Source organism: Lithobates pipiens, unplaced genomic scaffold (assembly GCF_037356315.1).
Source record: "Lithobates pipiens isolate NorthernLeopardFrog02 unplaced genomic scaffold, aLitPip1_a1.2 Scaffold_22, whole genome shotgun sequence".
Lineage (NCBI taxonomy): Eukaryota > Metazoa > Chordata > Amphibia > Anura > Ranidae > Lithobates > Lithobates pipiens.
This window is the reverse complement of record NW_027507784.1, coordinates 221,249,626-221,276,801: the sequence shown is the minus strand read 5'-3', so window position 1 is coordinate 221,276,801 and position 27,176 is coordinate 221,249,626. Positions and strand designations below refer to the sequence as shown.

Genomic DNA, 27,176 nt, shown 5'->3' with positions numbered 1-27,176 from the left:
GCTTCATCCACTTCCAGCCCTGTAAAAGCCAAGCTGCCACATGTACAGGGGGAGGGGGAGGAGGGCCTGAGCAACTCATCTCTGAATGACACAAGGGAATTGCAGGACTCCATCTTAGAATTCCCCACTAGCAACCAACCGGTTATTGATACAACGCTCAAGGATATGCTAGTATCCCTTCGCAGCACGATTCATGCCGATATCCTCTCCCTCACAAATCATTTTAAAGCAGAAGTGCAAGCGGTGAACTCTAGAGTGAACCATATTGAACATAAAATGGGAGAATTTGCAGGAACCATCAATAAAGTCATTGATGCACATAATGACAGGGAAGATGATCTGATTTCTATGAAAGAGAAGATGGCCGACCTCGAGGATCGCTCGAGGAGAAATAATATTAAAATTAGAGGAATACTGGAATCGGTCAAATCGCCAGATCTACTCCCATATTTTAAAAAAATCCTGCAGGAGGCTCTACTGGAAGCATCCATGACGGATCTCACTATCGATAGAATCCATAGGCTCCCAAAACCTAAACACATACCGGAACATTTGCCGAGAGATATGATAGCGAGAATTCACTTCTATCAAGCCAAGGAACAGTTCCTTCTCTGTATCCGCAATCCTGATAATATGCCTCCTTCTGCGTCGGGCCTTTCCTTTTTTCCAGACCTATCGGCATTCACGATGCAGAGGCGCAGGAACATGGCGACAATCACAAAACCACAGAGAAATCACCGCATCCCATATAAATGGGCATACCCGGCGAAACTTCTTGTTTCAAAAGATGGTGCGACAATCCCTATCAAATCAGTGGAAGAAGGAATTCGTCGTCTACGTGAATGGAACATCTTGGACTCGGACGAATGTTCTCAATCAGGTACCCCTTCTCCCCGGTTGGGATCACCGGCCTGGCCGAGGCGAATACCCGACTGACCACCTAGGTAATCCTACTCTTTTCATACCAGGCAGCTCCGATACCGGGCAGATTTATGTTAAGTTCTCTCTTGCCCTCTACTGTTTAAGGGTTTTTTGCCCCTACTGATTCCATCGAATCATCTTTTTTATTGTTTTGGTGTGTAAGCGCCTAAAAGGTTTTTGTTTTTTTTCGACACAGCAAATATATATCGCACAGTGACTTCCTGGTCACTGGATCTGTTAGACTGAGAGTCAAGATTCTTCGGTTGTTATATTGTTTTTCTTGTTTCTACTGTAATAGCTGTTGAATATCACCTGGTTCTGATCAGAGGATCTGTACAAAATACGTCATGGGTTTTAAGGTAACCTCATTTAATGTAAGAGGCCTAAATAGTCCGCATAAGCGGAGCCAACTTTGGAGAGAAGCTGCAAAACTTCACAGTGACATTTTATGCTTACAGGAAACCCACTTTATGGATTCTAAACATCCCTTACTGAACAATCAACATTTTCCAACTACTTTTTTCTCTAATGCTCAAAAAAAAAACATAGAGGTGTAGCAATTTTGATTAGGGACACTCTACAATTCAAGTGCACTCAGGTGGAACTGGACATTGCAGGCCGTTAAATTATCTTAGTAGGCGAGATTGATGGTACACTATATACTATAGTAAATATATATGCCCCGAATACTAAGCAACTGTCTTTCCTTAATAAAATAAAAAAAAAAGGTGGCTGGAATGCGCAAGGGTTACCTTTTATTCTGTGGCAACTTTAACACAATTCCAAACCCAGTCTTAGATGTCTCCGCTCGCCCTGGCAGGAGCGGAGGTAGGGTCACCCTTGCACGTTTCTTGGCATCAGAAGCGTTATTTGATGTTTGGCGATGCCAACACTCTACAGAACGTGATTATTCTTATTTCTCTAGTGTGCACAATTCATATTCTAGAATAGACTTGTTTTTAGTAGACAAATTTCTCTTGCAAAGAATTAATATGTCATTTATCCACAATATTACATGGTCAGACCATGCTCCGGTGTCGGTAATAGTGGAGGGCCCACAGGTGGAGACTAGAGCTAACCGATGGAGAAACGATACGTCTCTTTTCTCTCATCCGAAATTTGCTAAGGAAATCAATTATGAGTTGCGTGAATTCTTCGTGCGCAATGCCGAGTCGGTTTCAGACCCTTTTGTAGTTTGGAACTCGCACAAGGCTTACATAAGAGGGATTCTCATAAAAATGGGTAGCATACTTAAAAAACAAAATAGTCAAAAAATTGATTGTCTTCTCACCCAAATTGAGAATCTGGAGGCTACCAACAAGCGGACCCCAAACAGAGATACTAGCACTCGTCTAGAGGGCCTTAGAAATGAATTGAGATTATTACTGATTTCCAAATATAACAATGCATTAAAGAAGTGGAAAGCCAGTTTTTATCAACAAGGGAACCGAGCAGGGAAACTTTTAGCCAATCAAACGAAAGAAAAAAATCATTAAACAAAAAAGTCCATACATTTATCATCCGATCAGTGGAACTAGATTAACCAACCCAAAAGATATAGCCAACGCCTTCAGAGATTATTACGAAGCTTTATATAATTTGAAGAATGACAATTCTACCCCACAACCAACTGTAGAAATGATTAATGTAGGCAGTGCTATTTTGTCAAGAAAGCTATTAGACCACAACCATCTGCAGATTTTAAACGATCCCATCTCTCTTACAGAGCTCCAAAAAACAATTATGGCACTACCATTAAATAAATCCCCGGGCCCAGATGGGTTTTCATCTGAGTATTATCGCAGTTTTCATCCTATTTTGGGCAAGTATCTGTTAAATACTTTTGAGAAAGCATCCACAATATCGTCATTTCCCCCAGAAATGTTAGCTGCTACGATTATAACTCTTCCTAAACCAGGTAAATCAACAGATTTCCCTCAAAATTTTAGGCCCATCTCCCTACTAAATGTTGATGTGAAGGTATTTGCAAAAATCCTAGCCAATAGATTGTCAAAAATATTACCAAATTTAATCAAAAATGATCAAGTAGGTTTCATTCAGGGTAGACAGGCCCCGGACGCGACTAGGAGGATTGTCAATCTGATCCATGCGGCTGAGCTCTCGGGGGGCCCTTCTCTGCTTCTAACCCTAGATGCAGAGAAGGCCTTCGATAGGGTCCATTGGGGCTACCTAGGTCAAGTTTTGGACAGGTTTGGTATAAAGGGAACTATAAAATCTGCCATCTCGGCCCTATATACCTCTCCTTCAGCAATGGTGTTTACGGAAGGAATGTTTTCCGACAGTTTTGAAATAACCAATGGGACCAGACAGGGGTGCCCGTTATCCCCTCTAATATTTGCACTTTTAATGGAACCCTTAGCCGAGGCGATCCGCACCCATCCTATAATATCAGGTATCCCGATTTTAAAGCGATCCCATTCTGTCACTTTATTTGCAGACAATGTAATTCTATCCTTATCTCGTCCGAACAATTCACTACCGGCGGTGCATGACATTTTAGAACATTTCAACAAAATTTCTTATTACAAAATAAACGCATCCAAGTCTAATGTGCTTGGGATCAATATCAAAGAATCTGATTGTAGATACTTAGCTTCACGTTTTCCGTACCCGTGGACTACTCAACCAATTCAATACTTAGGGGTGAAAATTATGTCTCCTAGCTCTGGGTTATTTAAAGTAAACTTATTGCCGCTTTTGTCTTCCATTCATCAGGAATTGGAAAGATTAAAAAAATATTACCTCACCTGGATGGGCAGACTAGCAGTATATAAAATGCTAATTCTTCCACAATTCTTATATATGTTCAGAGCCTTACCTATAAGAATCCGTGTCTTTTTTTAATGCAGCCCAAACCCAACTGTCAAATTTTGTATGGCAAGGGAGGAAGCCCAGATGTCCTAAAAATATTCTTTGTAGGAAGAAGGAGGTGGGTGGAATGGGTTTTCCTGTGCTGAGAGACTACTACATGGCATCTTTACTAGACCAATTGCAGTTCTGGTTCCCCAATAAAGTCGAGAAAAAATGGGTAGCGATTGAGCAATCTTGGTTACATCCCAACTCCCTGTACGATACATTGCTGGCCTCCTCTTTCACAGATACTAAAATAACATCTAAATATCCAACAATCCAACTAGTTTTGGAAGTTTGGAACAACTTCTTATGCAGCGTACAGGATCATCAGAACTTAACAGAGATACATGCTCCCATATCATCTTTATGTGTAGTACTGGAGGACTTAAACATAGAAATATGGGAACAGGTGGGAATCGCACGGGTATCGGACCTGTGGGAAAAGGATAGATTAATTCCCTTCAAAACCTTAGTAGACAAATTCTCATTACCATCTTCAGCCTATTTCTCATATTTGAGAATATCCTCCTTTCTATCCCATCGTAGGGGATTTTCCATTAAAATACCTCATCAGGCATGGTCATTTTGGTCCACTGGGACGAATGTAAAGGGGGGGATTTCACTCTTTTACAGTCTTTTACAGCAAAAAGGTCAATTTAGCAAAATTATTACTATTCTGAAATGGGAAAGGGATCTGGCACAATTCTTCTCTACAAGTCAGTGGAAAGTAGCGATACATAGTAATAGTCGCTTCATCAGATCCATTTCCCATTGGGAGACTACCCAAAAAATGTTGCTTAGATGGCACTACACCCCCTACATTATGGGGAAGTTCAAAAAGGATTCCTCTCCTGATTGCTGGAGAGGTTGTGGGAGGATGGGCCCTTTGATTCATATGGTATGGGAATGCCCTCATTTAACCACTTTCAGACCGGACCATTTTGCTGGTAAATGACCAGAGGTCTTTTTACACTTTGGCACTGCGCTGCTTTAACTGGTAATTGCGCGGTCATGCAATGTTGTACCCAAACAAAATTTGCGTCCTTTTCTTCCCACAAATAGAGCTTTCTTTTAAAAGGTATTTGACTGACTCTGCAATTTTTATTTTTTGCGAGATAAACGTAAAAAGACCGCAAATTTTGAAAAAAAATGATATTTTCTACTTTTTGTTATTAGAAAAATCCAATAAACTCAATTTTAGTCATACATTTAGGCCAAAATGTATTCAGCCACATGTCTTTGGTAAAAAAAAAGTCAATAACTGTATATTTATTGGTTTGCGCAAAAGTTGTCACATCTACAAACTAAGGTACGTTTTCTGGAATTTACGCAGCTTTTAGTTTACGACTGCCTATCTCATTTCTTGAGGTGCTAAAATGGCAGGGCAGTACAAAACCCCCCCAAATGACCCCATTTTGGAAAGTAGACCCCCTAAGGAAATTGATAAGTGGCATATTGAATATTTTATTTTTTTGCCTCAAGCGATTGAATAATGACAATTTTTTTTTTTTTTTTTTTTACACAAAGTTGTCATTAAATGATATATTGCTCACACATGCTATGGGCATATGTGAAATGACACCCCAAAATAAATTCTGCTGCTTCTCCTGAGTACGGGGATACCACATATGTGGTACTTTTTGGGAGCCTAGCCGCGTACGGGGCCCCGAAAACCAAGCACCGCCTTCAGGCTTTCTAAGGGCGTAAATTTTTGATTTCACGTCTCACTACCTATTACAGTTTTGAAGGCCATAAAATGCCAAGATGGCACAAAACCCCCACAAATGACCCCATTTTAGAAAGTAGACACCCCAAGCTATTTGCTGAGAGGCATGTTGAGTCCATGGAATATTTTATATTTTGCCACAAGTTGAGGGAACATTACAAACTTTTTTTTTTTTTTTTTTTTTTACACAAAGTTGTCACTAAATGATATATTGCTCACGCATGCCATGGGCATATGTGAAATGACACCCCAAAATAAATTCTGCTGCTTCTCCTGAGTACGGGGATACCACATATGTGGGACTTTTTGGGAGCCTAGCCGCGTACGGGGCCCCGAAAACCAAGCACCACCTTCAGGCTTTCTAAGGGCGTTACAGTTTTGAAGGCCATAAAATGCCAAGATGGCACAAACCCCCCCAAATGACCCCATTTTGGAAAGTAGACACCCCTAAATTTACGGGTACACTAGTGAGACTAGGTAATAAATGGCGGGTGCCCTGAAACTATAAAAAAATAACTAACCAACCAGCATCACCTGTAACAGTTATATGGTGATCACTGGTGAAAGGGTTAACTAGGGGGCAGTCAGGGGGCTTTATGCGGTAGTATATGGGGGTCCCTGGCGCTATAAAAAGCTGCGGCGAACCTAAATACCTACCTGCCTAACTAGCGTCACCTGTGACACTAATACAGCGATCAGAAAAACGATCGCTTATTAGGCTGGGTTCACACTGGAGCGATGCGGGGACGCCACGAATCCGCGGCGGGTTCCCGCATCGCATGCCTCCCGGCGGCAGTTCACACTGCCCTATGCGAACTGCTGGGAGTGTCAGTGAAATGTTAATGACACCCCCAGATCAGTTCGCATATCGCAGTGCGATCTGCAAACTCGGATCGCATGGTGTGAACACCCATGCGATCCGATTCTGCTGCGGACCAAAAAAAGGGTCCCGTGCGAATTTGCGGCGGGTGCGGCGAATGGCTGAACTCGAATCGCAGAGATCGGATGCGATTTGCACTGCAGTGCGGTGCGAATCACATCCGTTCTCATAAACCGCTGCAATGTGAACCCAGCCTTAGTGACACTGGCGACGGGGGGTGATCACAGGGTTAAACCTTTATTGGGGGGGTTAGGGGGGGGTACATTAGAACTAAAGGGGGCTAACCCTAACTGCCCTAACAGTTATTACAGTCACAAATGACACCAATGCAAAAAAAAAATGCATTGGTGTCACTGTGACTGGGGGGGGGGGCAGGGGTAATTGGGGGGGGGTGATTGGGGGGTAAAGGGGGGGGGGGGTGTGAGTGTGCCTGGCATGTTCTACTGTGAAGTGTCGTGTTGGTGCAACTCACCGATCCTCTCTCCTCGGTGCCGGAACAAAAAATACCGACACGAGATTACATCACTTCCTCTGCCTGTGTTTACATTACAGGAGAGGAAGTGATGTCACGAAGGATTTCCATTCGTTGGGAGCGATCGCGAGGGGGTGGCCATGAATGAATGGCCGCCCCCTCATCCCGAATCGCTCCCGAACGAATACCGACCGCCGCAGGCACCGGGGGGGGGGGGGCGATGGGGCCCCCCACCCGCGGGAAGGCAGGGACTTATATATACGCCCATATGCCTGCCCGTGCCATTCTGTCGACGTATATCGTCGTGCGGCGGTCGGCAAGTGGTTAAGGAGTTTTTGGAGGGGAGTGTTTTCTCTGATTGCCAAAACCACGGGTGTTATTAGAGAGGCCACTCCAGAACTGGCAATTCTGAATTTAAATATTGAACTATACCCCCCGCCTCTCAGAATGATAACGATTCAGATTCTAGCTACAGCTAGGCTCTTAATCACATGTCACTGGAAAAACCCTAGTTCTCCAAATGTCAGTGAGCTTATTAAAAAAATAGATGAAACTTTCAAATATGAACAGATTCTTGCTTCCACAGAAGGTAAATCCCATAGACTGTACTCTCAGTGGGCACCGTGGGTCAGCACCAGGAATATTGTATAAGTTGTGTTATTCTGACTCTTGCATTTTTCTTTCAATCCTTTGGTTTCTCAACCTGATTTGATTAATATATGTACACAAAAATTATCTATGAGAGGTCAGGCACTTTTATTTTGTAGTTCTTTTTGATGACTCAAATTATAACTAGTCTTATTGATGGTTTTGCCACAAATTGAATATACTGTTCAGTGCATTGGTAATTATTATGCTTGTTTTGAACTGTATATTGTACTGCTTGTCTTCTCAATAAAAAATATATATAAAAAAAAAAAAAAAAAAGTTCAGGAGTGCTCTATGTAGAGTACAGGGCTGAGGAGTGTGCTGCACACAGAGTGCGGGGGGGGTGCAATCCCCTAAGCACAGAGTTCTTGCCCAAAATGTGTCCCCCAGAAAAAGCTTTCCTTTCCTTCCAGGAAATAGCTCTATTCTGCTCCCCTTCCACAACAGAGCTCTCCTACCTTCCTGTTCAGTACTCACAGTTCTCCTCTCCCCCCGCAAGAGAGAATTTCCAACTTACAATAGGGGGTGAAGCTGCCAACCAAGGCTACTGGAGTTGCTAGAGCACCATGTGCATACCCGCCCCCCGTCCTCTCTTGTATATGCATAACAGGGAGGGTTTTGTGTGTGCCACTGGGGGAGATGTACTGGTTGCTGTGTTTATAACTGAATGTAGTAAACAACGATGCAAGGGGCCAGCACTGGAAGTGGCAGAACAAAGTTAAACCAAGATTCAGCTGAAAAAAAAAAAAAAAAAAAAAACCCTGCCACCCAAAGTGCAGTCTTCCATTCGGTGGCGAGTGCTGGTACCAAGAGAGACAAGAATCCTGCTGACACTGTGTTTTGTGCACAGGGTGATTAGAGTGTGCACATATTTTTTTCTTTTTATATATTGGACTCCCCCCCCTTTAAGTTAAAGGATATGTTTAATAAAAAAAAAAGCATGGAAAAAAATAAAAATAAAAAAGTACAAGCCCTTTCTGCCGATACCTTCATATGGGCTGTCGAAAGCTGCAAGGTTTGTGAATGAACTGTGAGAGCACTCATCAATGCCCTCGCAGTTCATTTAGAACTATAAGCTGTCAGCTGTGGTAGCTGGCCATAATTGTAGCTCATGTATTCACAGGAAACTGAAGAAATGACATGGCCATGTAGACGGAGAAGATCCTCCGCCCGGTGTCACAAAGGGGTTGAGGGGGAACTGGCAGAAGGAAATTGCTCATCCTAAATGACCATGTAATATGTTCCAAAAGGTGGACATAGCCTTTAAATTGTATTCATTGATCTAGGTCAACACATTTAAAAGATTTATTTTAACAGGAAAAAAAAAAAAAAAGGGAGGGGGGGGGGGGTTAGTGAACACTAGCACTGATTTGTAAACTTTTCCCTAAAGACTGGGTACCTTAACTATCACATCATACAGGGATATACAATAGTGAATTCCTGAGAGATAAACACCTCGAGATAAACACAAGCGCGCGAGCGCGCGCACACACACACACACACACACACACACACACACACACACACACACCACAGGTTGAACTGGTGTCTCTTTTTCAACCTTACTATGTAATTATGTGACTATGAGCCTGGGTTAACACATATGCAAACACAGACATTGCATGTGATTCATACCAGCATTGCTGTGCCAATCAAATGCTATGTCTGTGCAATGCGAGTTCAGCCTTACAGTTATATGGCTCAACTCGCGTTGGATTCACACAAAAAAAAAAAAAATGCAGGAAACTATTTCCCCCATACTGGAATTGGATTGTACGTGTGCTCACACCTATGCAATCTGATTGCTGTCTGAATTCACAGTTGCAATCTATGAACCAATCTGGGGGTGTCAACTTTGTATTGACACCTGCAGTGGTTCACAGAGGGCAGTGCAAACTGCCTGCAGGGGACATGCGCTGAGGGAACCAGTACTGAAATCGAGCTGGTACCCACACTTCATGTGTGTGAAGCCAGTGTCATGGTCATTCGTTTTCAGAGACATTCTTGGTACAATTGGTTAAAAAAAAAAAAAAAAAAAATATGGAAAAACAATAGTTACCTGTGGGTATGCATCTTCAAATGCCCGGTCAGGAGTCATGTGTTTAATGACATCAGCCAGAATGGTATTCACCTCCCGTTTCTATATAGATTAATAAGACATGGTACCAATCAAATAATAGCTGATCATTGTGACAGCACAAAATAGCATTAAACAGGTCATCAAAAGTTAAAAATGTTCACAATATATGTTCTGGTCCTGCAGAGGTAAATAAGCAGTATTAAACTTAAAAACTGCAACATTTTAATTTCAAGAGGGTATCTGAGAATGGAAACTTCTGTATTTATCCATGACATAAGTAAATGTGTAGGAAGAATATCCCCCAAATAGGGTCAACAACATTAAAGTGGATGTAAACCCGATTCATGAAATTTACCTAAGCACATACAGTTAGGGCCATAAATATTTGGACAGTGACACAATTTTTGCAAGTTGGGCTCTGCATGCCACCGCATTGGATTTGAAATGAAACCTCTACAACAGAATTCAAGTGCAGATTGTAACGTTTAATTTGAAGGGTTGAACAAAAATACCTGATAGAAAATGTAGGAATTGTACACATTTCTTTACAAACACTCCACATTTTAGGAGCTCAAAAGTAATTGGACAAATAAACATAACCCAAACAAAATATTTATTTATTCAATATTTTGTTGCAAATCCTTTGGAGGCAATCACTGCCTTAAGTCTGGAACCCATGGACATCACCAAACGCTGGGTTTCCTCCTTCTTAATGCTTTGCCAGGCCTTTCCAGCCGCAGCCTTCAGGTCTTGTTTGTTTGTGGGTCTTTCCGTCTTAAGTCTGGATTTGAGCAAGTGAAATGCATGCTCAATTGGGTTAAGATCTGGTGATTGACTTGGCCATTGCAGAATGTTCCACTTTTTTGCACTCATGAACTCCTGGGTAGCTTTGGCTGTATGCTTGGGGTCATTGTCCATCTGTACTATGAAGCGCCGTCCGATCAACTTTGCACCATTTGGCTGAATCTGGGCTGAAAGTATATCCCGGTACACTTCAGAATTCATCCGGCTACTCTTGTCTGCTGTTATGTCATCAATAAACACAAGTGACCCAGTGCCATTGAAAGCCATGCATGCCCATGCCATCACGTTGCCTCCACCATGTTTTACAGAGGATGTGGTGTGCCTTGGATCATGTGCCGTTCCCTTTCTTCTCCAAACTTTTTTCTTCCCATCATTCTGGTACAGGTTGATCTTTGTCTCATCTGTCCATAGAATACTTTTCCAGAACTGAGCTGGCTTCTTGAGGTGTTTTTGGGCAAATTTAACTCTGGCCTGTCTATTTTTGGAATTGATGAATGGTTTGCATCTACATGTGAACCCTTTGTATTTACTTTCATGGAGTCTTCTCTTTACTGTTGACTTAGAGACAGATACACCTACTTCCCTGAGAGTGTTCTGGACTTCAGTTGATGTTGTGAACGGGTTCTTCTTCACCAAAGAAAGTATGCAGCGATCATCCACCACTGTTGTCTTCCGTGGACGCCCAGCCCTTTTTGAGTTCCCAAGCTCACCAGTCAATTCCTTTTTTCTCAGAATGTACCCGACTGTTGATTTTGCTACTCCAAGCATGTCAGCTATCTCTCTGATGAATTTTTTCTTTTTTTTCAGCCTCAGGATGTTCTGCTTCACCTCAATTGAGAGTTCCTTTGACCGCATGTTGTCTGGTCACAGCAACAGCTTCCAAATGCAAAACCACACACCTGGAATCAACCCCAGACCTTTTAACTACTTCATTGATTACAGGTTAACGAGGGAGACGCCTTCAGAGTTAATTGCAGCCCTTAGAGTCCATTGTCCAATTACTTTTGGTCCCTTGAAAAAGAGGAGGCTATGCATTACAGAGCTATGATTCCTAAACCCTTTCTCCGATTTGGATGTGGAAACTCTCATATTGCAGCTGGGAGTGTGCACTTTCAGCCCATATTATATATAGAATTGTGTTTCTGAACATGTTTTTGTAAACAGCTAAAATAACAAAACTTGTGTCACTGTCCAAATATTTATGGCTCTAACTGTATATCTGTAGTGTGTTCTTATATCTCTCCAAAGCACTGAGTCCTGTGTGTCTGCTGTTTTGTTGCTATTATCAGCATAATTTCTGACAAGTTCTCTGTCAACCAAGATAAAACCAGACTGAATGTTGTGCCATAGATTAGCAGAGACCCGGGCTTGTCACAGTACAGCTCTGCCTCTGTAGAGTGGGGGTGTGTGCCTTTCCTCCAATTAGGCTAAAATCTAACACCATGTGCACTTTCTAAAGAATATATAAAGCTGAAGACAGCAGATATGCATGTACAACTTATGTAGGGAGATGTGTTTCATCCATGTGTATCATCTGATGCCTTCACTGGGTATAGGGAAGGGTTACATCCACTTTAAGCACATTTAGACCTATTACAAAAGGTCTAAAACAGTGGCAAATAACAATCAATCATAAAAAATAAAAAATAAAAAAATGAACATTTGGTCGTTGATTGTTTTTTTTTTTTGCTTCAGCTATTTTGTATTCAAGGATACTCTTCCTTTCACATATGTATAAGTGATAAGAGTGTTCTTTGCTCCCTGAAGCTGGCTTGTTACAGATTCAACTCTTATTGTTTTGGATAATGGCCTAGACTTGCTACATAAATGCTTACACAGCTGCATGGACTGAACTTTAGGCTGGGTTCACACTGCTGCGGGGGGAGATCCGGATGTGATTCGCACCGCAAATCACATCCGATCTCCGTAGCGATGCCAGTACAGCCATACAGATAGTATGGCTGAATTCGCATCGGCCCCGCAGCAAACTCGCACGGGACCCTTTTTTTGGTCCGCAACAGAATCGGATCGCATGGGGGTTCACACCATGCGATCCGATTCCTGTGCGAGTCGGCAGATCACACTGCGATATGCGGACGGATCTGGGGGTGTCATTAACATATCATTGACACTCCCAGCCGTCCGCATAGGGCAGTGTGAACTGCCGGCGGGAGGTGTGCGAATGCGGGAAAACGCCGCAAATTTGCGGCGTTCCCGCATCGCAGCGGTGTGAACCCGGCCTTACTGCTGCTATCCACCTTATGTAAAGGCTCCGACTACTGGTTTCTATAACATTTGTAACAGTGTCTCTTTAGTCATTGTATGTGTACTTCGAGATGGCCAATAGCCTACAAACCATATTCCAGATTTGAAAAGTAACTACGCTAAACACTTTTATGTAATTGTCACATTTGTTTATATCAAGAAAACCTAAATGCCCTCCGATAGTGGAGATCTTGCTGTTTACCTGCAAAAAAAAAAAAAAAAAAAAAACAAGTCCTCTATTTTGAGGCATATTCATATATGTAGGACAACAGGGGCGTAACTATAGGGGGTGCAGCAGTCTCAACTGGGCCCTGTGATGCAGGGGGCCCATGCAGCCCCCTCTACATATGGCCAGCAGCAGCATAGGCAGCTAGGGGTACCAGTGCTCCATGCACACGGGTGGCTGGAGGTGGAGGGTGACTAGTAGAGCTCCATGCTCGACTATTGCACTGGCTGCTGGGAGTTGTGCATTTCCCGCATGACCTGTGTCCTCAGCTGGCTCCTCAGAGTACCCCTCTCCTGCTCCATGCATTGCCGCTCAGTCCGATGTCTGTTCTCCCCAGCCAGAGTCCCTCCCCCCCGAGTCCGGACCACACTGCACTGCATACTTCTCCCGGGTAAACAAACTAAGCACACAGATGCAGTTCAGCCCTATGAGAGCTGGCTCCCCAGAGGACACTGCTCCGCCGTAATACACAGATGATGAAAGGTCTTTCTGGGAGATATGCTGATCACCCGTCCAGCACACTGGATGGAGCCCAGGCCAACATGGATGAGTGTGCGGCCTACAGCTTGGTCATGGTGAGTGAGAGGACCCCATCCTACACACACCATTACATACCCCCTCCATCTCCCCCCTGGGGACAGGGACCCCCTTCTCACATGGGGACAGGGACCCCTTCTCACGTGGGGACAGGGACCCCCACCTCCCCTGGGGACAGGGACCCCTTCTCACGTGGGGGCAGTAACTTCATCTGCCCTGGAGAAAAGGACCTCATCTCTTCTGGGGACGGGGACCCCATCCTGCCTAGGGACAGTCCCCCAATGGGGCACCTAAAATTAAAAAAAAATATATATTAAAAAAAAACTACTAATACCAGTGGTGGAACTACAGGGCTCACAAAGGTCATACCCGTGACCACGCCCTGGAGTTCCACCACCGGACTCGGAGGGAAGGGCCCTGGCTGGGGTTCAGGGGGGCCCTGAAGGTTCTAGTTATGCCACTGTAGGACAAGATAAACTGAGTTTCATCTGATGTTTAATAGCTTTACTGGAGTCAACGTATTAAAACACAAGGAAGGGTATAGATTTTTAAGGCTCTGTTTTAAAGTTACATTTTTTTTTTTTTTTTTTACAGGCGGCCCTCTAGTTACAAACATCCAACTTACAAACTACTCCTACTTACAAACAGAGGGAGACGACAGGAAGTGAGAGGATATCTACACATAGGTTTTCTAATTTTTTTATATATACATTTCTGTATAATACATGGCTGAATAATATTTGTAAGATGTGAGCGGGTGGGTCTGGTTCTGCCATCTGTGTCACAATCGGTTGCATTTATATATGGAATTTTAAGGGAGGGTCAAACAATTAGACCTCTCCAGAAATCACAATACAAATATGAGTCATATTCGTTCGGCAGGGTGTTTAAGATATAAAGACCTTTTATCTTTGTTTATTGTGTTACTTCCGCTATTGTGGTTGTCTGTTTGCGTCCCAATGACCGAATGTTTTGGCAGAGAGACGGGGACGTCTCTTCCGGGTAGTGTATGAACGCTAGGTTTACTGCGTTCCACGCTGGTGCAATCCAGAGGTGGCAAATAGCGGTGACCTGCGTCACTTCCGGGCCATGACACGCAAGGTGGAAACATGGCGATCATCACTTCCGTGTTGCAGTTCAGTGGTTTGTTATCAACGTTGGTGCAATCCGGAAGTGACAAATAGCGGTGACCCGCGTCACTTCCGGGCCATGACACGCAGGGCGGAAACATGGTGCTCGTCGCTTCCGTGTTGCGGTTCAGCGGTTTGTCGTCATTCTGCTGTGCTGGGCCGCTCCCCACTTTTGGTTAGCCTAAGGTTATAATACAACGGAAGGTACCCTGTGTTTTGAGGGTTAGAATTTGACTTAATTTGGATTTTACAATAAATTATCGGCTTCATTTATGCATAGGAAAACTTTTAAAAGGAGGCCTGGAACGCACGCAGAGTGGCCATTTTGTCCGAAACTGGAAGTGACTCGTGGTGACACGTAGAGGCGGAATTCCGGCCCAGTGAGTAGTGCAGCAGTGGGGGGGCACCCCAGATGACATCCTTGGAGAGGAAACGCGTCGGGAGAACCTCACTGCTGCCATTTTTATATGAAAGCGTTTTTCTACTGATCAAATGCAAGTTTGCTACTTTTTAATAAATGCATAATTTGATATGGAATTACGCCATTGTCGGTTCCATTCCTTTATCCCGTATGCTCTTCTCGTGGAGAGTGACCCGTTCTTTGATTGGAAGACACCGGCTTCAGATGATTTGGCCTTGGATGACTTTTTACACCAATCAGTTCAACGTTTCAACGGAGACTATTGATGGCCCTCTATGCAGATATTACATTGATATTCACTTGAGGACTCTAATCTGTTTTAGCACAATTTTTATTTATATTTATTTATATATATATATATATATATATATATATATATATATATATATATATATATATATATATATATATATATATACATATACATATACATATACATATACATATACATATACATATATATATATATATATGTATATATATATATATATATATATATATATATATATATATATATATATATATATATATATATATATACATATATATATATATATATATATATATATATATATATATATATATATACATATATATATACATATATATATATATATATATATATATATATATATATATATATATATATGCACAATTGATGTAATTACGATTTGTATAATAGGGTAAATAAGTGTATATACTTAAGAAAGAGTTCTTTTTCCTCACATTTATTTATTTTAACTCATTAGCGCGACACTTTTCTCTTATATATTAATACTAGAAACTTCCACTTTTAGTGTGTTTGTGGCTGGCTTGGTTTAGATAGTGTAGTGTTTTTTTTCTATTTAAATTATAAAAGTCATTGTTTGTCCTGCCCAGCTGCTGCACCAGACTTGAGCTGCTGCGACAATGGGTAGAGTTCGAGCAAAGAGGAAGACTAACTGAACCCGGGATTTAAGAGGATTTCTGACGACCATGGCCCTGTAAACCAAAGATGGCCAAAAATTGAGGCAAGGACCTGTGGGGGCTGTGGCGTCCATGACTACCTGAGGTGAAAGAAGGTGATGCTGACGGAAAGAACATTGTGTACTGCTATGAGAAGGGATGCCAAGTTAACGTCATTGTCGTCCAAAATGTCTACCTTGATGCCCTGCTGGGACAAAGTGCGCAGGGAAGACAGTGAAGCAGATGTTGGGCGTACCTGTAAGTGAAGGTGCGGGAATGACGGTGGTGACTGGAGCTGGTAGGGGCATGTCTGGGTGTACCTCCAGGGCCCTCACTCTGCTTGGACTTCGGTGACTGCTGTTGACAGTGTAGTCAACCAGGCGTGCAGCTGAGTAATCACAAAGAAGATAGACTGAAGTGGTGCCTGGATGGGGCTGCCACTAGCGGTGGAAACAGCAGCATAAAAGCCCAGTTTCCTAGCTGCGGCAGGGTAGGAATTACTCCTGTGATGCAGTTCTGCTTTGAGCTTCTTATTTATTTACTTATTTATTTTTATATTACTTTTTTTTTCTTTAACGGCCCAATCTCTTGTGAGACTGTAACCTGCCGCTTGCTGAGCCCGCAAAGGGCGACAGCAGGGCTGAGGTGAAGTCCTCGTTGTCTGCCTGCGACATGGCTTCAGCTAAAAGCGGGGAGGGGGATGCGTATGTTTGAGGTAAGTTGCAAAGATAGGAGAGGATAGATGCGTTTGGATAGATAAGATGAAAGGCGGAAGGAAAACAAGAACAGGACAAGGAACGACAGCCATAGTGACAGTTGGTTTGCGCTTGAGCAGACTAATGAACCAGAACCCCCCAGGGCGGACTGGGGCGGGTAGCTGAAGTCTGGTATACCAAGTAGTAATGTTGCGATCTGTAGTTGACATGTGGCCGGTCGAATAATGCTTGCACTGCCAGCAAGTATGGAGATTAGGTGACCTTGTCTGCGTATTGAAGGCTTGTGCTTTGAAAACAAAGTGAAGTGCACAGAAGTATTTGACAGTTGCTAATGCCTCAGGAGCAGGAGTATGTGAAGTAAACATTTGTAGTTAAAGAGTGTTTAAGAGAAAGGGGGAATCCTATTGAACTATACATCTGACTTTATGCCCTAGTTGTGAAGTCGACTGTTTGGGGTTGAGAACTGAGTTGACCGGGAGACTGTAGTAAGGAGACATGAGAATTTCGTTTTGACAAGGGGGATTGCAAAGAGCTGTTTGGGGCAAAGCTGGCCCCCTGGTGAAGATACAAGCCCTCGACAATGTTTTTTTTTTTTGGGAGATACTGTCCAAACATGGTGCAGGGCAGACTAACTGGTGGTCTAACTGGCCTAAAAAAGGGGAAAGCGACAGGGAAAATGATGAGCAGCCATGTTGCTACTGGAGATGAGTGGCAGTTTGAGCCACTTGCTGAAATGCTTGCAGCGACTGCAAGGAAGCAGCCTTATTTGAATTATAAATTGAATGATAAGTGTGTAGGAATGAGGTGAGCAGCCGTGTTTCTACTGGAGATGAGTGGCCGTATTGAGCAATTGCAGAGATGCTTGCAGCAATTGCAAGGAAGCAGCTTTATTCGAAAGGTGAAAGCAATGTTTTGCGGAATTATAAGTGTGTAGGAATGAGGTGAGCAACCATGTTGCTACTGGAGCTGAGTGGCCGTACTGAGCCATTGCAGAGAGGCTTGCAGCGATTGCAAGGAAGCAGCTTTATTCGAAAGGTGAAAGCAATGTTTTGCGGAATTATAAGTATGTAGGAAATGAGGTGAGCAGCCGTGTTGCTACTGGAGACAATAGGCAGTTTTGAGCCAAATGCAGAAAGACTTGCAGCAATTGCAAGAACACAGCCTTGTTGAAAGGCAAAAGAAAAGGTTATAAAGGAAATGTGATTATGTAGGAAAGACCGTGCGCAACACTGAGCAAATTGGTGGAGGGAATTGTGTATGATCATGCATGGATAGACTGAGAAAGTTGGGTGCGAGCACCGATTGAATAGTCTGTGAAAGATTTGACTAATTTGAGTCGGTGATGCAACAGGATTCGGCTCGGTTGTTAGAGTTTGTTTGGAAAGGACTCAAATCGTTGTGCCAATGCTGCGACTAGACTCAAATCCTCCATAGATGCGACTGAGAGGCTTGTATGTCAGATCCGACCGTATCACTGATGATATAGCTGGGTTCGGATTGATTGAATTGTGATGGTGGTTGAAGGGGCTTGTGATTGCAGAGGATCCAAAACATAGAAGCAACGTTGTGACTAGATTTGAATTGGCCATAGATGTGAGGTGACTAAGGGGATGTTGGATCTGACTGTATCAATAGAAAGTATGAAATACATGAAAGATGACATAGAAAGATTTACGGAGGCGTAAGTGTGACTTTTGCGACACAAACATGATAACATAACGATTTGAGTTTAGAAGGAGCGGTAACAACAAAGTTCTACCTGTGACAGTGAGTGTGTAGTGGTCCGAGCATGGGCCGATCAATGAAAATATACAGCCAATCTCGAAAGTACAACTACACGGACCTGCGGTGAGTTGGCAGAGTCAGCCTCTGCAATGCATCGGATACGAATCAGTTTGAAAAATGTATGAGATGAATCTGATATAAATTGGCAGTAAGGAGTATGTGATACAAATTGGTTGTAGAGTGTATGCCAGTCCTTACTGTGAAACCGAACAGCTATCAACCACTCATCCCCCCCAGGCTAGTCAAGTGCAGGAAAGGCACCAGGTGGGTTTAATTACGCCTCAATAAGCCACAGAAACCCATACAAGCAATACATGATTATCTCAAAAATGGATGAGACGGCAACCCCATGGACAGTGAATTTTATAACCAGTGAAGCCTATGGCGAGTGATATCGGAGAACAACAGACAGTGGCTTGGAGGCTTGGATCTATGAATGAATCGTATGTTTGGTAGAAGGGACTTACAAATGTACTACCTGTGCCGAATGATATCAAGCGTTAACAACTCAGAGGCAGGTTTTTGTGAAAAGGGTGCAGGATAGTAAGCATAATAAACCGCAAGTTTGCACATGATACAAACAGGTTCGGATACTACCAGAAACCGCGAGTGGGAACTGCCGAAGAGCACAAACGAAGAAGCCGGAGTGTACCTGCGATTGAATGCACGGACTGATGAACATGAGGTGAGCGGAAAAGAGTCAGCCCCCTGACATGCAATACAGCGCACTGGAACCGACACAGACCGTTGTGGCTGGTCTGGTTAAATACCCTCCAGGCTCCTCCCATAATTACAGGCCACCATACTGGCCTTCATAATAAATATATATATATATATATATATATATATATATATATATATATATACACACACACATGGTGGCCTGGATTTATGAGAGGAGCCCAGAGGGTATTTAAGCTGACCACTTGCCCTTGTGCTTTGTTGGTTCCAGTGCACAATTTGTTACGTCACCGGGCCGACTCTTCAGCTCTGCGTGTTTGTGAGTCTGCTGATTCAAATACAATATGTTGCAGCTGCTTATTCGTGTTTTTTTTTTTTTTTTTTCAATCAAGTCTCGATCACTGTCATAGGCAGGATTCACAACCCCCCTTGCCGTATCATGTCCAACCAGCTTTTGTTCTAGTTATGTCCCCCATCCCGTTTGTTCGGTTTCCCGCTGCAAATCGTTCATAGGTCTCCGCTACGCAGTCAGTATGGTGGTCAGTTACAGGCCCATTCACGGTTTTCTTCTCCGAGTCACATCCAATACATTACACACATACCACAGTCCATTCAAATCTAGTCGCAAGAAATGGCACAACGGTTTGCATCAGATACATCCCACACTGATTCATACTGTTCACCCTCATACACTACAATTTGTTATGTCATGTTACTTTTTTTATTTTATTTTTTAATCAGTAGGTGACCTTTCTTGGAATCACTGCAAGATATGCATCTCATCATAACTCGCAATCTCTTCAAATACACACCTCTTAGCATTTACCCATTTGCAATCGCTGCAATACATACATCTCAGTATTTACCCATTTGCAATCGCTGCAAACATGCATCTCAACATATACCCCTTGCAATCGCTGCAAGTACACATCTCAGCACAACTCCTTGCAATCGCTGCAAGCGCTCACACAGCCACACTTCCTTTTTAGTGGCACTTAGTGGCCACCCGTCTCCACTGGCATTCATACGAGCCAGTCATTTTCTGTCTGTCTTTTCTCCCACAAGTCAGGCTAGTTCTGGTTCCATCCTATACCAGGTTGGATATCATTTCCCAGGTAAAAACAAAAAAACAAAAAAAAAAACGCTATGTTTGTATCTTCACTGGGGCCATTCACATACAAGGGTACAGAAAAATAAAAAATAATAAAAAAATAAATAAAAAAATAAGTATTAAGAAATCTTGTTGCACTTGTATCACAACTACTGCAGGTGTTCCCGATCGACCAAATTGTGATCCTAATCAGGACCTCGTTACTAGAGCATCAGTCAGGTGTGTAGTTCATGTGTTTCGCTATCACATCATTCTGCAACACCCTCCCACTATACTGTTACTTCACATACATTATTGGACATGCTCTCCAGGCATTTATTGCCGTCACATATGTCTATACATGACACTCTGTTTTTGAAGGGTGACCCTTCACCTCACAGACAAGACAACTTAACAATAGGCTTGCTGGCTGTGCAAGTGTTAGCAGGCTGAGCATATGTCACCCACTACAGATTAGAACATTCCTATGTAGGCCATACCATACTTCTTGCCCCAGTACGCCCTGGCGTTCTGGTCTTCAGGTTTGTGCTCATCACAAACAGGCACCCGAGCTATCAGTTATCTGGCCAATAACCTCCTGGCCCACCTTGCACTCTTCTGAGTTCTCTAAATTTCAACTCTACATAGTTCTGCCACAAAAGAAAACTGACAGCTCCTATCTATGCCTATCATTCCTTTCTCTGTAAATATCCCTTTTCCACCTCTCAGAGTTTTCTCTTTACCACTCCACTTGAAGGGCAAAGACATCAATTTGGCACCCCTGCTCATCTCAGCCAATGATTTAGTTGACAACAAATCATACTGGGGGGACGTCTGTGGCTGTCAAGTCGAAAGACCCCAGGTGCAGTCATAAGCTGTCAGCTACTGAGTTTGCCCTGGCCTTCGGGATGTACAGAGACATAATTTGTTCAGCCACCCCCAGAGGGAGGGGGGGATCTGGACTTATACCCTTATGCAGTGTTAGATCTTGCTTACAAATATGCAGGTTTTGCCTTCTTATGACTACCATCAGCCGTTTTCAGCCAAAGCAGCAGTGAGACTTGACCAGTTCCAGACCAACGTGGACTGAAGCGTCACAGACACAGACCTGTTTTGTCGCCACTTTGCCGGTCTTCATTCCTAACTCAGTGCAATTATTCAATCTTCCGCCCACACAAATTGGTGCTCTGAGACAGCTGCAAATTCCCCTTTCATCTCCCTCTTTGGGCAGAGTCCGTCAGGCCCACCACAAAAGCAGCAGGTAGACAAGTTGGCACGAGCAGTCTTTTCAGTGGGGCGCACAACCATTTGCAACAACTTCAACCAAGGTGGGTGCTCCTTCAGCCAGTGCCGTGTACTGCACATCTGTACTTCATGCCACAAAGCACACCCAAAGACCACTGTCATCTAAAGCAGCTTAATAAATCCTGACTAAGCCGGGAGGATGTCCGATGGTTGAGATTTTACCTCTACCCATTCACTGGCCGTATTCCTGCTACACAGCAGGATTCCACACTGGTGTCATCACCTTACCCCACTCCACTCACAAGTGCAAGAACCTGCAGTCAACAGCTACCAATGCTCGGGCCATTGACACCCTGTTAGATAAGGGCTTCATCATCGGCCCCTTTTCACAGTCATCTTTCCAGATTTGGGGAGTCAGCCCTATTGGGCTTGTCAAAGGCAAGTTCACAAATAAACTCTGCATAGTTTACGACTTGTTTGCAGCTCATTTCTCACATATCCCAAGTCTGAATCCCCTGATCCCCTCTGAAAAATTTTCTCTTAAGTATGCATAAGTCGATCTGGCCATCCAGGCCATCATTAAGATAGGCACCTGTGTCTGGCTATCCAAACACAGATATGTTCAAGCTCCTGCCTATCGAGCCATCCCTCTGACGATGGCATGGCATGAAATGGAGGGATTCTTACTATTTTGCCACCAAGCTGACCTTTGGGTCTAAAAGTAGCCTATGGCTGTTTGACATTTTCACCCAGTCCCTCACTTGGATCCTGTCACACCAGGCCCTGTGTCACAGGGTTATCCATTATCTGGACAATTGTCTGCCCATCAAACAGCCAAAACATACCCCCGGTAGATCTAGACAAGCTAAGTGTGGTCTTCAATCTCAATGTGCCTGTACTGCAACACAAAGTTGAAGGCCCAGCACATTCCAACACCTTCTTAGGCATTGTCCTGAATATGCATGCCATGCAGGCTAGCCTGCCATCTGACAAATTAGCCTGTGTTAGTTTGGCCATTCACAAGTTTACTCGGTCACAGGAGTGTATGACAGCTGCATTTCTTGATAAGGATGCTCAATTTCCCTATGAGAATTATTCCTCAAGGGCGGTTGTTCATCTCATGGCTCTTAGTCATTCTTGTCGGAGTGCAGGACACCAAAAAAAGTCCTCAGAATAGACCCAGCAGCAATAGCAAACTTTGCTATGTAGGACAAGTTCCTAAGCAACTGGAACAGTATATTGATATATTCCCTCAGTATCAGTTCAGTAGCCCCAGATAGTCACAGATGCTGCAGTCTCTACAGGCTTTGCTGAAATTTTTGGCCATCACTGATTCGTCAGGCCCTGGTCCCCAGAAATCTGCCCAATTTCTGGTTTTGCTTGATCTTCGTCATTGTTTGAGCTGTACCCCATTGTGGCAGCAGCCCAAGTCTCCCAAGCCTAGTCATTCAGGTGGCCATCTACCTTGCTTTCTGTGGTTCCCTATGGCCTAGCGAGTTCACCTCTAGTAGCACCAGCAGTCAGATACTGATGTCCCTCATCTTTCAGTCTCCAAAATGCAAGACACTGGACCCAGAGTGGATATCAACTTCTTTCAGATCAGCAATGCCTGGTGTCCAGTAATGATCCTTGACCATCTGCTCTCTCCCCTACCCAGACAGCCAGTCTCCAGCCCGTTACTGCCTTTTCCGGTCAACCCCCTGAGTGGCAGTCAGTTTATTAAACATTTTAGAGTCCTACCGGTCAACTTAGGCCTAGACCCTGGGCAGTATTCTGGACATCCCTTCCGGATTGGCACAGCCTTAGCCGAATCCCAGCACAGATTATGTGATCAAGGAGCTAGGCAGATGGAAGTCTGCTTACTTCACCAGCTATATTCCAAATCCTTAAAATGAGATGGCCCTTGCCTTCTCCAAGCTCACTCAACAAGGTTAGAGCCCAAAAAGATACTTTATTACCTGGTTATTTTTGGCCCCTTTTCTTGGCATACCTACCAGATGACCAAAAGCCACACCTTAGGTTCATTTATGTTGTGAGTCTTGTCACATGTTCATATGATACACATTTGTCTCAGTCTTGGGCCACAACTTTTGTTTTTATTATACATACATATACACACACATATACACTATGCTGTGAAAAAAAAAAAAAAATAATATTTGTCCCCTTTGATTTATTTATTTGCATATTTGTCACTTTTAAATGACTTAGGTCAACCTATTTTTTTTTTTTTTTTTTACTTTCAAATGATTTTATTGTAATATATCACAGTAACAGATATATGACATCAACAATTGTACATAAGTTGTAGGGAGATGATGAATAGATAAGCAAGTAGTGCCCAGATACATTGAACAACATGAGTTACTAGCATAAAGGAATATGGGCCTGGTGCCCATCTGCTGTATACTACGCATTCTGCATAGTTAGAACCGGTAGATCCGGGGGCATCCCGTCCCCCCCTGACACCCCAATGGGCTGTGTCCAGTGGGGACGCCATGCCGAAGAACAGTGACAAGGTAAGATAGAGTGTGAGTGGAACTTAAGTCCCATAATGAGAAAAAAAAAGGAAAGAAAAACAAGTAGAAAAGAAAACAAAAAGATAACTGAGTCAAGTAGTCAGAGCTTCAGGAGAATCACAGCTAACTTACATATGATATATAAGAAATGGTACATTAAACCAGTGACTTTCACTGCCGTCTCCATCTGGTCTGGGGGTGATGCATCACGAGGTTACGCAAGCTTAACACAGCTTGGGTGTGTTAACCAGGAGGACCACTGTTTGTTGAATCTAGATTCTGTCATGTTTATTCTGGAGAAAATAAATTCCATGCAGCAATGAACATTAAGTGTATTTATAAGCTCAGTTAGTGTTGGAGAGAAGGGATTTTTCCACGCACGAGCTATGAGCAGGCGTGCTGAGATTAGTATGTGGTGTACTACAGGTAGACTAGTGGGGGGCCAATATTGGGAATGCAGACCAAAAAGAGCCATTCGTGAAGTCAGCTGTTGGGGAGAGTTGGTCAAAGTCTGGACCAGAGAGGAGACTTGAAGCCAAAAGGACACGATAACCGGGCAGCTCCACCAATTCCTCCAACATTTTGGAGAGTGGGTGAGGAAGATGGTCGCCAACTTTTGCGGTGTATAATACCACCTATGAAACAATTTCATGACCGTTTCCCAATGCGTTACATTTTTGGAGATGACTAGTGGGGTGCGTAGTACGCGATGCCAATCTTCCATAGGGAAAGAGCAATGCAACTGGGATTCCCAATAGATCATGTTCGAAGGTTTCGAGGACGTGGTAGGTCTGGAGAGAAGCTTGTAAATGAAGGATATGCCCTTTTTTTTTTAACAGTTAAAGTTTATTAAAGAAATAGCCAGTTACAATACATCATAACAGAGCATAATGATCGCAGATGCAACTGCCTGAGTGAACAATAGGGTAGCAACAGTGTTACAGACTATTAGGCATCTTGGTTGCGTATAAGCGGATTGACAAAGATCCCATTAAGCTAGGGAGCCCCTCCAAATATAGAAAAAAAAAAACCTCTTAATAAAAGGATAGGTACACTGCCATTCCTAGTGCATCAATAGGACCTAAACATAAACAATAAAGTATTGTAAAAGCCTGTCCCGATATATCTGCATTGTAACTTTATGCCAATCAGGTTACACCCTACTACTTATAATCCAAGAGCCAAATGTGGCAAAAGAAGATAGAAAAGAGGTGACAGCCTGTCTCAAGGCTGGCACCTTGGAAAAAGAGAAAGAAAGAAAGGGGAAAGATGCGGTTGTCCCTAAGGAAAAAACGGGCATTGTCAGCCCAGACACTCAGCGACACCTCCTCCTCAGGCTCGTGTCAGGGAGGCATATGCAGAGGAGTAAATAAACACGACCCAAGGTCGCCAGGTAACCATGTACTTGTCTGTGCTTTCGTGAGCTATGGCCCTAATCTCTTCCATTTTGTGAAGATATCTTATCTCTCCCAGCCATTCCGTGATTGAGGGGGTCGTAGTGTTTCTCCAATATCTCGGTACCAAGGATATGCCCTTTGAGACATTAAGGGGACAGTTGTAAAAATGGAGAAGTTCCTTGGAGGTGAGTTCTGGAGATGTCAAGCTTTGAGAGACGATGTGTCTGAGCCTTAGGTAAATGTAAAAGTCCTTATGCGAGAGACTAAATTCCGATGTCAGTTGTTGAAAACTTGTTAGATCTACACCAAGAAATAGGGCTCCAATTGTTTTTTTTTTTTGAAAATCGTTTTTATTAGGTTTTCTGATTTCCATGTGATACAAAGAAATAATAAAAGGAAAAAGGGAAATAAACCATTATAAATGACAGTGATCTTTGGTTGTTATTACATATCGATAACTGATACCAATTGAAGTAAATCAAAAAAAGAAAAAGAAAAATCAATCAAAAGAGATCAATCAAAAGAAAAGGAAAAATAAAGAGAAAAATAAAAGGAATAATCAGAACAACGTAGTTCAAGGAGATCACCAAATATTATAGAACATTATAGAAATTTGCTTACAAGTAACAGCACATTTTCCATCTACTGGCTTTTCTCATGAATCCACAAGTATGAACTCGAACAGTCACATTTAAGGATCAACCTGGAATTCTAGTCGATCATCATCCCTTATATTACTCGGACCTCTGTGTGGCTCCCTCCGCACCCCAAATTGGGATCACGCTGTGACGGAGAGGCGGCTCCAATTGTTTTGATTCCGGCTTCATGCCAGTGCTTGATTGAGCGATCTGGAGAGAGAAGTTGTAGCAATAGTAAGGGGAGATTTTTCAATGCGTCTCTATGAATGCCTCGGTAATCTTGGCGTATTGCATTCCATTGAGCTAGACAGGCACGTACTGTGGGAAGGATGGATCGTGTGATAGGGAGAGACAGCCAGATTGCAGCTAGGGTTAGTTGTGGGTCAGCTGAGAGATTCGCTGCTTCAATTTGGTGCCACCTTGTGTTTGGGTCTTGCGACCACAGTTGCTTCCCTTTGTCTAGAATGGTAGCCTTGTAGTACTTTTTAACGTCTGGTGATCCCCATCCCTCCTAAGGCAGAGGGAGTGAATAGGACAGAGGATTTCAAGCAGGGTTTACGTCCTGCCCATATGAATGAGTCTAAGGTACGCTGTAATTTAGCTAGGTCTGCTGAAAGAATTGGAAGCGGGAGGGTCCGAAAGAAAGTACATGTGGGAGGAGAAACATTTTGGTTAGGGCTATCCTATCAACCCATGAAGCTTTTAAGGAGGTCATATTCAAGGTTAAGTTGTTCAATTTCGTAAGCAAGGAGGCAAGGTTATTTCGTAACAATGCAGAAGAGGGGGAGACCAGTTGAATGCCCAAATATTGCAAAGAGGAACTGGGGGCCCAGGAGAAGGGCGATATTTTAGCAATTTCTGCTTTAAGCACTGGCGAAATCTCAATGCCAAGCATGGCAGATTTCGAGTGGTTCAATTTGTACAATGATGCTTCGCTAAAGTTATGGAGAACTTCAGTCAGGGCAGGTAAGGATTTCACTGGGTCGGAGATAGCTATGATGACATCGTCCGCATATAGACCTATCTTATGACAGGTTTCTTTCACATTGATACCAGAAATATGAGGGTGTGAACGAATGGATTGCGCCAGTGGCTCCATGACTAGTGCAAAAATCAATGGTGAGAGTGGGCAACCCTGGCGAGTGCCGTTAGTGATTCTAAAGGGGTTGGAGAGAA

At 43.2% G+C, this 27,176-nt stretch overlaps 1 protein-coding gene across 7 annotated transcripts in view; it reads right to left on the bottom strand.

The window, feature by feature from the left end:
- VPS35L (VPS35 endosomal protein sorting factor like) overlaps positions 1 to 27,176 on the bottom strand; it is a 1,440,208-nt gene that overhangs the window by 536,328 nt on the left and 876,704 nt on the right. For all 7 annotated transcript variants that reach the window (XM_077448861.1, XM_077448865.1, XM_077448864.1 and 4 more), the window contains one exon: positions 9,581 to 9,661. In XM_077448861.1, coding sequence (XP_077304987.1) covers positions 9,581 to 9,661 — 81 coding nt within the window. The remainder of the gene's footprint in view (positions 1 to 9,580; positions 9,662 to 27,176) is intronic.